Raw genomic sequence first — 14,160 nt, forward strand, 5'->3', positions numbered from 1 at the left:
ATGTTTAATAGAAAGAAAAACAAACGGCATATTGTTTTTTTTATCCTCTCAAAACCTCTCATTGCTCTCTTGTTCTCGTTTGTGCACCAAACATGCAAATCACAAACGGAAAGACACAAAACAAGCTGTTTGGTTTCAAAGTTTCCTTTATTTTTTTGCATCAAATTCCATCAAATGTTGCAGCTGACTGAAAGGCCCAAAGCCTCTTTTCCTACTGTACATCATGTGTGATTTATTGATGTCGGAGCGCTGCTGGGAGAGAAAAGAAAAAAAGTAATCATTATTTAGATGAAAGACCAGGAGATGCATCAGTGCAGAAAGTAAACTGGTTGAGATGATGGGGAGGTGAACAGGTTTCCGGAAAGCCTGCTAACAGTATTACCAACGCGTTGTTGATGGCACTTACCTGAGCTCTGAAAGCATTTTCTCAATATCTGGTGTGCGTGTGCGTGTGTGACCTAAAAAGGACTGATGGTTTTGAATGATTTCTGGCATGGATTTGTTTGCCAGAAAAAAAAAAAAAAAAAAAAAAAAGTGGTGGAACGGTAGAAAGCACAGGACCGTGGTATTGATCCGGGCTGACTCGTGCAGCGGAGGCAGAGCCCGTTCTGCTGTATCAGTGCTTTCCTGATTTTTTCCATTTTTTTTTTTCTTTTACGAGACGTGCTCATGTGAAGAGCGGAAGAGGGAAGGGAGGGAAGGGAGGGGAAGAGTGCGATTGCATGTGCACTACAAGGAGTCATCTTTCTGTTGTGGATCGGCGGTAAGTAGCCATTAGTAAACTGATCTTTGGGAGAGGAAATTTAATGGTCTCCTAACTGTATTTACAAGCCATTCAATTTGATAAAGGGTGTGATCGGGACTGATTTATTGTTCGCTGCCCCGCTCCACTTCAGGCGATCAGATCTAAGATTTCATCAGCATTTTCATTCATTCATTTACTCCTTCATTCCTTCACCAAACCTCATCGGCTTGTGAGAGTGAACGGTGATCTTATATTACATTTTAATGCTGGCAAAACAGCGACTGTCAGGGACCATACTTCCAAAGTACTACCATGTTTTTTTTTAATCCTTTCATTAGCCCTGTTCAGATCTTCGCGGGACCCCTCTTCAGTTAAATGGCAGAAAATATTGTCTCGCTTTCCACTCGGTTGAACATCAAAAGCTGTGAAAAAAAAAGGGGGGAAAATATTAAAATATGGAGATAGGAAGTAGCTCACTGGGGCTACTGATTAGTGTACCAATCATTGTCATCAGAATTAATTTGGCAGTGGCGGATTTAGAAAAATGAAACTTTTGTCTGTCTCATAACGACAGTTTTCCGCCGCCTCAATCTCCGTGACATGCCGTGACGCTTGTTTGTAGCATTTCGCTTTCGCGTCCATGCAAAAATGTAAAGGCATTGTCTCCATACATGGGGATCTTTTCCTGCATCTCCATGCACAGTCTACATCAATGCAAGCAACTGTTCTGAGCAGAATTGTGAACATGGCTGACAATAATACACACGGCGCTCGCATTGTCGGTTTCCTTTTTTCCGCACGTACTCGAGGCCACCTCCATCTGGAGCTCTCGATAAGATGGAGGACCGGTTACATGAATTCTTCTGGATCTGTTCCTACACCGCATCAGAATGTGGGAGTTCTTTCCATAAAAAACATACAGCATTTTAGACACGTTAATCTGAACACGTGCAGTAGAACCTGACATGTATTATACACTGCATACACATATATCTTAATCGTTCTTTACATCTACAGAATCTTTAAACGCATGCCCCATATTTAGATATTTCAATTTTGGACTTCTGTATGGGACGCTTTAATAGTGTTGGTGTTTTTCAACTTCTGCTGCTCTGCTCTTATTATTTAAGTCCATATCCTCACGCTGTTCATATATTCCACCTTATATAATCTTCAGGATAATAAAACTGCACGAGGCTATTTAATATTTAAGGCTATTTTAATATTTAATACTATTTTCTGACTTTTGAAGTGTGAACTTTATAGGGCCGGTCTTAAATGGTGCGAGCTGCGGCTGTTGCCGTACAAACCTGCCCGCCGTCTCCACGGCACCGTCGAATGAGAAGAAAAAGTGCAGCTGAAAAAAAAAAAAAAAAAAAACTGGTGTCCAAGATGTTCATTTTGTTGTCTCTCTGTTTTTCTAGCACCCCCATCGGCGAGTGACCTTCTCCACGGCCAACCCCGTGCAGGACCTGCAGGATGCCTCCCAGCACAGCTACTATGACAGCGGTTTGGAGGAATCAGAGACTCCCAGCAGCAAATCGTCGTCTGGTCCTCGCATCGGACCCCTGACCCTGCCCGAGGACCACTACGAGAGGACCACTCCAGATGGCAGCATCGGAGAGACCGAGCACCCTGAAAATGGTACGGTGACAATCCACCTCTGATCTGTTGTGTTTCCCCATGAATATGTATTTGAATGTAAATGGCTCCTAATGGGCTCGGTGTGTGTGTGTGTGTGTGTGTGTGTGCGTGTGTGGTGCTGTTGTCAACAAAGACACTTGTGGGAGATTTGTTTGTGCTCCGTGGCCATTTTGGAGTGGAAATGTTGTGGCACCCGTGACGTTGACTGGCTGCGTTTGTCGATGACCGTGTGAGATGTTATTGGTTTTTAAGCAGATCTTCGCTTGTGTAGGCTTGTGTGTGTGTGTGTGGTATCAAAGCTGGAGCTAGCAGTGTCTCCATCCTCCTCATCAGCAGGTCCTCTGTCAGACATCCTTAATGACCCTCTCTCACAAGTGTGCTAATTAAAAAGCCCAACTAATGGAGCATTTGCCCTCTAAATAAATCCGAACCATGACATCTGTGCGCACATCGCCGTGTTTACTCGAAGCATTTCCCCGCCGTTAGCTGGACACCGAGTTGGACTGCAGCTTAGGTGTGCAAGAGCCATAATTTCTCAGCACAGTAATCAATCCCGCAGGCTGAGACCTGATGGTCTCAGCACCGGTCCATTTTTTTTTTTTAAAAAAAAGGAAAAAAAAAAGTCTTAGCCAAAAGCTGTGACTGCTGTTCTGTGAACTGTGTATCATAATAACAATTTTGCAGCCCTAAGCCGCAAAACATAATCCATTACCTGCCTTATAAGACACTATGATAAGTGATTCTCATGGTGCATTTCCAGTCATTATAGTGTTTTGCATCGTGCCGCCCTCCGTATCAGACGCTGTTAGGTGGTGATACTTCGCCCTTCTCCTCCTATTTGTACATCATTAGTTTGCTGTGGTACTGCACCTCAAAAGCATGTGCGGTTCTGCTTATGGATTATTTTTTTTTTTAAGGGTATAAGCGTGCAAAGTGGGGCGCGTGTCGGCGGGCGCTTGATGGAGTTGCTGATCAGCATTGACAGTTACTTTGTCACACTGTCAAAGAAAATGACACCTTATCGTCGATAGGCCTGTGTGTGGAGAGAAAATCTGGCTTTTTAAAGCGAAAGGGTAAAAAAAAAAAACTATTTCAGTCTCACGCACTCCCTTTTCTAAAAAAAAAAACCAAACCAAACGCAGCAGGATCAAAGGCTAAAATGTGTCACCGTCACGCTAAAACTGCACATGACAAACTTCTATTATTAGTATAGCATCCGGGCGTTGTGATGCATTGCCTCTTTGCACGACAGTTGTGCTGGATCTCATTAGCTCGCTCGTTCATCTCTTTTGCAAATGTTTATTGTTTATTTTGGTTTATGTCAGTCAGTGACACCATAATTCAAGGATAGAAAGAGGCGGCGGGTGTGCGGGAGAGGATAAGTCCTGAAAATACTCTGCTTCCCTCTGGTTCTATAGAGGTCAGAGATTGCTTAATATCTCATTTAATAGCTGGATTCAGTCACCTCAGGTGAGCTTAAGAGCCCAGGAGCCGACAGTTAACTATTTTCGTTTAATCTCTGCACTTATGATGTCTAATATATGCATTTTCCTCCTCTTTTTTTTCCATTGTTGTGGCTCTTTATTGTGTTTTTTTTCCCATCTGCAGAAAACAGGTTTTGTCAGACAGGGCGCTCTTTGTTGTCAGCGGCAGGAGAGCAAGATTGTGAGTGGAGATGGAGCAGTTAAAGAATGAAAAGATGGCACAAGATGGGGTGGGGCAGATGTTAGATTGTGACAGGGAGCGAGGACTAAGAGTCTCTGACAGGGAAGCGAAGCCCATAGGATGAAGCGCATAGGACAGGGAGATGTGAAGATGAACCGCTAACCGAGGATAGACCTAATTAAAATGTGATTCCCCCTTCAGGGAGATAACAAAGAGCCCACATAAAATGAAAGATTAGACAGAAAAATCAAAACGAGACAGAGGAGTTCCTCCCCGGCTCCACCTGAACGGTGACGCGAAGTTCTTTTTTTAAACGTTTGAGTGACAGAGTGACAGGTTGTACTGGTGCGGCGCTTTATTCGCTGCAGTAGAGATGAGTGACAGGCTAAAAATTGGGAGGTGAGCATGATGTGTCACTCCATTTAAGTTGGATGAAACACAATATACGAACCCCAGACTGTCGAGCCTCTGCATCACTGGGCCCCTGGAAATATCGACATGGATGTGTGTTTTGTTACACGGGTTGAACTCTGACAGTGGCGAATCTACATTTGGGGAGCGTGTCGGCGGGCTGTGGTTGAGAGCGATGTAGTACACGATTCCATTTTAGATCCACTTTCGGCTCTCGGGTGAGCCTTTTGGAGCCGGAACCCGATGGTCCATTATGGCGCTGTTGCATCTCTGTCCATGCAACAAGTCCATTCAAGACGTGCTACTTTTAAGGACAGTAACGCCAGAGATTGGTTATTAGCAAAGAGTAAATGATAAGTTATTAATCGGTTTATATCAGTTTGCTCCATTTTACTTTTGCAGGTGCAAGTAATCTGACCTCAGTTTATTGGAGTGGGTGGCTGAGAGGAAGAGAGAACGCGGTCTGTAACGGTCTCTCTGCCACGCTTAAGCAGGCATCAACATATTCCCCTATGGCAGCCGTGCTTTGGAATTAAGAGTAGATTCAAACTACGGTAATAAAATCTTCTGATATTTGTCATGTATGCAGCCCCGATCTGCAGCAATTAATTTTCTGGAGTTCCTCTTTCCGTATGCCTGAGCAGCTGCTCCCTCCTCCCACCTCTGATTCTTGTCTTCGGGCTGTGTTAGAGTGCACTCCATTTCAGTTCCCCCATGTGTATTCTCCACTCTTGTGTTCACGCGTGTAGCGAGCACATTGCTCAACTGTTGGTTAATCATCAGAGATGTTTATCCGTCGGATGCATGCCTCTCTCTCTCCCTCTCTCTCCTTTTTACCACTCCGTATATGTGTTTGCACCTGCATGCATGCATATTTGTTTGCATTGAAGGGCGTTGCATCACCTCCCCCCCAAACCTCTAAATCATTTTGATTACAGTGCCATTTTATTTTAATAGACTCTCATCATAATCACTGAGCTCTTTAATTCTCTTTAAGTTGATTGCTTCAGACGGCATGAAAACTGCTTATCTCGTACGTCTGGTTGCCATCAAGACGCGCAATTCGTCCCGCGCGGCGAAAAATCAGAGGAAGTCGGTAGAGCTCATCTCCGTCTGTCCCATCTGTCCATCGACAGCATCTCGAGCTCTGCTGATTGGATTTTGATTAGCGGTCGAATCAAAAGCGATTTACAGTATTTATTTCTGATTGGTTCACAGGCCTCATTTTTTGGGGGGGATCGCTATTTACATTTTGAGCATTTCAAGTCCAATGAAAGTACACACGCATCAAATCGTGTCGAACAAGATGACATCAGGCCACTGTAATTATATAGATCTGATTTTGTTTCACCTAGTTTTTCTTTTCTCTTCTCTTTTACGGCTCAGACTTAAGATAACATCGCGATAGTTTGATGTTATTTTTGAAATCTCCTCAAAAGCACTTCATAGATGTTGTTAAGGCTGAGCAACAAAATCAAATACCAGGATATTTATGACCAAATACTCGGGTGTTGATATTGAGACAACATCATAGGGGCGGTTATCGGTACTTTCACAAAAATATTCAAACAGTGCAATTTTATGATCAATAGTCAACAGCAATGTGGATATAATGAGTAAAGGCAAGTTTTAGAACAATTAGAACAGTAAGTTTATAAAATGACATCACTTCACTGTTATGCATCCTGAAAAAGACAACAATTATGTCAGATGTCAAATATAACATGATCCAAAACATGAGCCAATATAAAGTCTTATATCACAAGACCAACATCATATTGATTGATTGGCCGACCCTAATTAGTTTCTTTAGTTTTACTTCATAACTTTTCAAATCATTATTTCAATATCCATCATCCCAAGAACACAGAGGGTGTCGTTAGCCCCGACACACACCTGGAGTCACACAACACTTAAAACTGCTAAACTTTCCGTTGCCCAAGATCCCCGCTCATGACTCATCCAGGACCTTTGAGAGGCCCCTTCCCTCCTTCTGGACACAAGTTTGACTGGCAATTCTTTCATGTCCGGTCCAACCTGGACAATAATCACTCTTCTGCGGATCGGTGGTTAGGCGTCTTGGCTGTGATATGAGGGTTAGCACTGCTAGGACACAGGTGGATTGAAGACGGGTACCACGCACGCACGCACACACGCGCTCTCACACACACACACACACACACACACACAAACTCAATTGACCACAGATGGAGGAATTTTGATGTGGCCGGCTGCCCAGTGTGAGGTCTCCCCGTGTCTTCCTCCGTGCGGACTCGCTGCCATATGGGCCATTGAGAAGGGTGAGATAAAATGGAATAAATGGCATTTGCATGATAATAAGGTTCTTTAGTAATGCCGTCTGATTTTCCTGCCTTAGATCTCCCACATGATGTGCACAGGGTTTTATATATATATTTTTTTTCTTTCTGAACTCCTGTCAGTGATTTTCCTGCTTCCTATGCACGCCATATCGGTATCACACAGGGTGCCCCACGCTTTAACCAGAGATGCGGAGGGCAGACATGGTGCAAACAGGGAGGCAGGGCATCAGCTTAATGGGGCTTGTTTGTCCTATGAGTGCCAGCTTGGGCCCCTGTCCGAGTGCCAGTATAGCATGCTGATGCAGGGGTGCGGGTTTCCTCAGACAGATGTCATTGTGCCTTGTCTGAGTCCCTGCCTGTTAGTACTGTTGAGTGCTGCGGAGACCATGCCAGCCTGTACCAGCACAGTGGCCTAAGCCAGCCGCTGCTGGAACTGCCACCACCCGAGAAAGGGACAGGTCACAGGGCTGGCAGTTTTGTGGAAGCTTCTGCGGAAAAAAAAAAAAAAACTCCTTACAAGTGGTCCCCCCGAGGCAAGTTGTCATGAGTAATATGCTTATAATCCCGAGCTCGTTCTAGCACACGCATTATGCTCTGTGCACATCAACTGCTGCTGTTTGTCCCCCCACCCCACCCCTCCAATTGTTTGTCATTTTACTTCGTAGCAAATAGGTCACTGGTTGGGCCTAACTGGAGCAGAATTAAACTCTCCAACCTGAATTAGGCTTTGACACCATGGACAATTGTTAACTATAACCCCTTTTTTTTTACAAATGACTTCATGGGACGATGCAGCTGAATCCAAAATGGAACTGATGATGTGTCAACGCGTCACGCGGTTTTCAATGTGCCCCGATTTCCCTCCGCCCAATTTGAATCTGAGAATGTGCTCTCGCTCGCGTGGACGCCGACAATGAGACCGACGCACTCGTCACCAAAACTTCGGTACCGCACACATCAAAGCGTTCGCCGAGCGACCGCAGACAGGCCCCGGCCCTTTGAACAAGGGCCCGCGTGAGAGAGGGGACATGTATCACAGCTCAGACCATTAACTGTAGCTACGTCAGGAACGGGCTTATTTTCTATCAGAGCGTCCCAGCATATTATTGTGTGGCAGAGATCGCAGCCACGTGTTAAATCTAGATGGAACCCCGAACAGAAGCCCCATTATCCCAATAAATCTTGCATTCAATTTCATACCACCTTCTTTCACACATAAAAGGGATTTCTCTGCGGTTTCATCATTGTGTCCAGCTGACTGGAAGACTTTGGTAACATTAGTGATAGTAAAATGCTTTTCCTCAGAACCTGCAAACCGATGGCAAATATAAATGTTAGTGGTGTAAATGTCTTCACATTCTTTACTTTTTACGTTTCTTCAAGTTTAATTTTTGGCTCGGTGTTGTGACGACACTGTGCTCGCAGTCCGGTATGGTTTGGTCCCGCAAACACTCGGTTACGGTTGTAAGTCTTCCCCAACGTCTCACCAAAAATATCCAGTTGTTTTTCTCTCTCAAATACTCAATGCCAGTCTGCCATCTTGAATCGTCGTCTCTTTTCTTGGCAGTTGTCTCGCCCAGCTGTCAGAATAAAGTCAGAATTCTGCCACTAAAGTTCAAGCCGTGAATCAATTTATCACATATAGCCAGTCAGTCTTTGTATATGGGAATTTTTTAGCATGTTAGGTGTAAAAAAGAAAATCCAGACAATCTGAAAAACAAGTATTTTGATGTTGTTTAAATAATGAAAGAGAGAAAGGCAAGAATCATAAGTGATTCAGTAGTTTTCTGCAATGTTTTCCGAAGGGATGGATTCCCAGTCCTCTTTATTTTAACTGTGATCTGCACAAGCTACTCAGCTCTTATCCACATGTGTGTGACATGGATGAAAACCCAGATGAGTGTTTTGAATTATGCGCAGAAACACACATTAGGGTCCCATAAATAGTGCTTTTAACACCACGCAGCCACGGAAAAAAAAAAAATGTCTGGTTTTAGCACTAAGCTTGTAAAATGAATGAGTGAGCCAGTATGCCTAAGCCAGTATCCCTAAGCTTTAGATGTGCTCATGTATTACTCTAACAAAAGTGGATGGCTCTCTGTACTTAGGCAAAAATTGGATAGCATGCAGCCTGCTCTTGCCACGCCAGTGAGTCTGGGCAACAGCGTGCTGAAGCAGCAGGTTTGGAGGTGGTAATGTGTGCGTGTGTGTGTGTGGGTGTGTGTGTGTGTGTGTGTGTAAATGTAGGCTTGAAAGAACAAGTTTATAAAGACACATGGAGAAACATTTCTTAATTAGCCCGGTGTAGCTCGTGGCTTTAGGAGACGCTGCTTTTAGCTGAGTGTCCACTGGCAGGTCCATGGGACTCTGAGTCGGAACTTTAAGGATAATTATGGAAGCAGAAATAGAAAGTGGTGGTAGAGCTCTGCAGCTCTCAGTGGGTCTTACCCAGTCTCACCCCAGATGTGATTCGTAGAGCAGGTAGAGCGCCGAGCGGCGGGGAGGGGATGTTGGCCAGGGGCCAGATCCACTTCAACCTCAGCTGGTCGGGCAGCTCAAGCCGGCATCAAGAGAAAGGCCCTGGGGGTCATCTCTCCATCATAGTGCGATGGGGACGGCGAGTCGCTGAACCTCCCTCTAACTAGTGTTCTGCCCTTCAATGATGGATGGCACTTGAGGGACTGGAATTGTACTGTATGGGTCTGACATGTATTTCCTTATTTCCAGAGAGTTACAAAGGAATGGAGCCGCTTTCGCTGTAAGGCTTTTCTCACAGTCGGTCGGAAATATCTCAAAACTCAGTGCAGTTCAAGGACCTTACAAACTCAAAGAGGACTAAACCATGTGGAACTGGAAAATGTCTTCCTTAAACCAAGTAGGAAAGCACCAGTATATCTTTTTTCTTTTTACAAATGGAAATGGATCAATTCTTAATTTACGGTATTGTGTTAACATGGTTTATCATCCAGTCAATACTCTACATGCCTTAAGCTCAACGGAAATGACTTGAATTAGTCTTGCTTAACCTCGTGGCCGAGCATGTAAAGGTGACATAAATAACACCTTTCTGCCCTATCACACAAAATCATTAGATTTCCTTTACAGATTTTGACAGGGTTTTCGAACCCCATCTCAGCGATGACTTTACTAGTTCTTGGCTTTCAAAACGCATTTTAAAACTGTCTTTCTGGTGCACGAGATCCCCAAAGAGACCCCTTGTGCTCGAGCCAAAAGTAGGTAATTCTGACAGAATTTTGCATGATGGTGTAACGTGTCTCCGCTATGCCTTTTTGCTGGAATTCTGCTCTAATTAGAGAGTGCGCTTCATTGTAATATTGTGACAGATTTTTGCCAGTTTCCAAACTGCAGAGCTGTAACACATACACGCCAGATTTTAGTGTAAATTCCCATCGGTCAACCGTCCTCAAGTCTTGTATTACTTAAAGCAATTATGCGCTTTATTTCCACCCTCCCCTTTGGGTCAGTCCCTCTCAGATGGTCATGTTTGTAAGGCTCCAGCACTTGTCACTCATCTTGATGAGCTGTCTACTCTGAAACAGTATCTAGCCCGGAGATGAGGTACCCATCAAACGCTCAGCCACCACAGGCGCTGGAAAACAGATGGCGAGTGCAGCCACTTTAATAAAAAAAAAAAAAAAGAAAGAAAAAACAGCAACAGCTATGTTTACTGTTGTTGTGCATTTGCTGTGTTTTTTTCTCCCGTTCCCTTACTGCTTCCCCACGTAATTGTTGTAATTGCTATGGTTCCCTTGCACTTGGTAACCCCAACCTGTCTCACCGCGAGCTTCATTTGCTTTAAACAGCAGCAGAGCGAATATGCCTAACACCTTTAAATAATGCCGCACGAAGCCAGGGTCACAGACAGGCCCAGACTACTGCACTGTGCTCGTGACCCAATTTACCCATCAGCTGATTAAATTTTAATTTCATTACCCGACAATGAAGTGGACGGCCTGTCCATTTACGTTATTTTAATGCGATGAAACATTTATGTTTCTGTTTTAATGCCGCCTCTTAATACACAAGACAGCAGCGTAAAGTGCAGGTATGGTCTTCATTCATTCAATTAGCCCAAATACTCCCAGATACCCCCCCCGCCCTTCCCCCACATCCACTCCCATATCTGAGCAAATATTAGGTCGACTGTGTTACAGTGTGAGACTTTTCTGTTTGAGGGTTTCAGCAACATCAAAGGACATTCATGTTGACCCTTCTCCGTCATGCTAAGCTCATAAAAGTCAGCCAACACAAGCAGCCAATTGCAGTGGATCAGTAAGAAACAACGGGGAGGGTGGACTCACGCTGGAATCAAAGGCCCATATGATGACCCCCCGCTGCCTCCTGTGTTTTGCGCCTCTCTTTAAGCCCATATTTAAAGACTTAGATATGCAGTTTCCCATAATAATTATATATTCAATCATGCTCTTGATTCCATGTGATATTTCCTTTACACTTAATCAAAGCCTTGTCAGGAAAAAGCTATCGCCCGACGGAGGGGTGCAGACGGGTGAAGCCGCATTGGGAAATTGCTGCTTCTGCCTCTCTGCAACACAAAAGGCAATTTTCATATTTCATCATGTCGTACATTTGAATTGTCCTGCTCGGGAAACGCACAGCTCTATTGTTCCGAGCATTGTGGGAACAGAGCTTTCCATCCGACTGCGTTAGTATGCCGACTTCTCCACAGAATTGTCAGTCATGCAGCAACTCTCCGTCTACAGTAAATGGTCAAATAAAGCTCTGCCTCTCTCCGGGCTCGTTATTTAGCCGCTGCGTGGACTGCTTACATGAATCTAAAGATGAGATTTTGCGGGGATTACGTCGATGTTTGTCCATACTTTTAAGCGACGCACCTACTGTGGGTGTATTATTTAAATCCGCGCGTATTAACTTTTATCAGATTTGCCTCGTTATATCACTCGCGCTGATATATGCAGTTCGCCTGGAATGCATCCAGACTGAGAATGTACTCGCAACAGCAAACCTGAGCCTGATCATTTGGCGCCTGGTTTGAGGATATAAAGCATGATCAAATGATTAAAGTTCCCCCCCCCCGGAGCAATCACGGCCACGGACGAGGCAGCGCAACCATACATGGGAAGGTGTCGGGGATATGTCACTGCAGAGCGGAAAAAAAAAAAAACCTCTCTGAAGCCGCGCTCTTCGTCTCTACTTCCTATTCAGACTGCGCAGGTGTAGGCTAATTAGCAGCTAATGTTATCTCTCCCGAGTTAACCGTGTCTCACACTGCAGACCGGGGGAGATCAAAGGCAGCATTAGCAGGGAGATAACATCTTGATTGAAAGGGGAGGAAAAAACAACAACTGGATCATGGAAGACATCCGTTTTACATGTCAATAAGATCAGCGAGTGAGAGATAGCGAGCATGAAAGCGACACATAGGATTTAACTCCAGAGGAAAAATCGGTAGAGGGAAAAATAATTCCGTCTTTGATAATTGGAGATGTAGATCACATGTAAAGTAGGACTTTTATTTTCCGTATTGATGAAAATGTAATTGCAGATGAGTCACGTTATGCGCTGCGACCACTTCTACCTTCTCCCGGACTGAAAACAATATTTAAAAAAAAAACATTTCCTGTTGAAATCAAAGGATTCTGTAATGGGTTAGATGGAGAGCCGGGTCAGCGTGTGGGCGACAACAAAAGATAACAGCAACGTATTGCGACCTGAGTATAAAAGCCCATTACTGCAAGTGTTTTACAGATACATTTGGTTCAGGGAAATAAAAAGCGCAAACGTGACATTAACATTGACAGCAAGACTACATGTTTCCCTTCCACGTTTCACCCTGTACCTGCCAGAATGAGGCCATGGAGCGCTGCCACCCGGGGCGGGGGGGGGGGAGAGGAGAAAGGGCCACAGAGTGCAAATGTGAAAAGCCTAAAGCAGGAAGAAAGCTTCAAAGGCAGGGGCCAAGAAAGAGACATTCAGACGTGAAGAAGAAAGAACGTTTGGGTGTGAGACAGGAATAGACAAGTGACTCTTCAAGTAAATGTCACGCAGTAATCAAGAGAGGGGCTGGGTGATAAAACGTTCTGTCTAATTATCATGAAAATATTTCCCATTAAATCACTCGTGAACTTCTCACACACACACACAAAAAAAAGGTATTTTCGGTATTGATCTTTCTCGGCGCCATCTTTGCTCCCTAACATCGGAGCTGTCACCAATTATTAAGCCAAATCAAATCTTGCATGTTCTTTTTTGTTATTAGCTAATCTGCACCAGAAACAGACCTCTGCCGCTCGCGTTCGCTCACAGCCGAGCAGTGCAGAGTCAATCGACTCGATCCGCTTGGAACGTGCTCTTAACATTATTGCACCGACCAAGTTTGTTTCCAGCTGATGAATGTACCCCCGTCCTCTTCTTCTGCCTTGACCCTGTGCAGATTTAGTAATGGAGGTACACTTTTTTGTGGCAGAAGAAAAAAGCCTTAAAAAAAATCATCAGCCTATTGAGCGTCCAGTCACAACCCCACACCACAGGGATTTAGTCTACATTTCTTTGAGCCTCTCTAATTAAATTACACAGAAAAAAAAACTGAATGGGAAATGCAAGGTTTCCTCTTTCAGGAGTCGTGAGAGAGGAGGAGGACCGGAGTGGGCCTTAATGTAATAATGTGAGCAGATTATTACATGGCTAGCATAAATATATGATGAGATTGTCAAATTTTGCTTACCCCTTTACAAAATCAGCTTTGCAGTAAACCTCTGACAGCCAAAATGTGAATAAGTCATTTTTTTTTTCTTTATTGTTATCCAATTTAACACATTTTTCAACACCTAACTATTATTGGCCATATGCTCGGTTGTATTTACATCACACTCGACACGTGTGTCAGAAGCAGCTCATTGTGCATAAGCTGCATTTCACTCCTAATCAGCCTCCCTGTGTTTCGCATTACACCCCGCAATCTACTGCTGGCGCAGCCCACACTGAAGATTTAAATGAACAGCATTAATAAAATACCTGCATCGGCCCCAAAGAACGAATGCAAATTTTCTAAATTTAGGCGCTGATGTCTAACTAATGCTTTTTCTAGACTCAACATGCACATTCTCCTCGGGAGGTCCCTGAAGCCCTCTCTGCATGAATATGAGATTGAATCCAGCATATAGAGTAATGCTGTTTATTATCCGAGCTGACTGCTCCAATAAAAGATTTAGGGGAAAACGATGTTGGCGTCGTTTCTTTTTCGACTCATGTACCGACTGGGTCCATGGTCAAGAAGACGAACTGTACCGTGGTTTGTGGAATTGTTTTAATGCAAATGAGTAGAACTTTTTTGTATCCGCCTCTCATATCCGGAGACGTGTTTTGTGTTGATTC

The 14,160-nt window shown here is 44.2% G+C and overlaps 1 protein-coding gene across 1 annotated transcript in view; it reads left to right on the forward strand.

The window, feature by feature from the left end:
- Positions 1 to 14,160, forward strand: part of pcdh1a (protocadherin 1a) — a 92,865-nt gene that overhangs the window by 68,858 nt on the left and 9,847 nt on the right. Inside the window, exon 4 of the mRNA XM_030438327.1 lies at positions 2,170 to 2,389. Within this exon, the coding sequence (XP_030294187.1) occupies positions 2,170 to 2,389 (220 nt within the window). The remainder of the gene's footprint in view (positions 1 to 2,169; positions 2,390 to 14,160) is intronic.

The sequence above is a fragment of the Sparus aurata genome, chromosome 13, assembly GCF_900880675.1.
Source record: "Sparus aurata chromosome 13, fSpaAur1.1, whole genome shotgun sequence".
NCBI classification, from domain to species: Eukaryota; Metazoa; Chordata; class Actinopteri; order Spariformes; family Sparidae; genus Sparus; species Sparus aurata.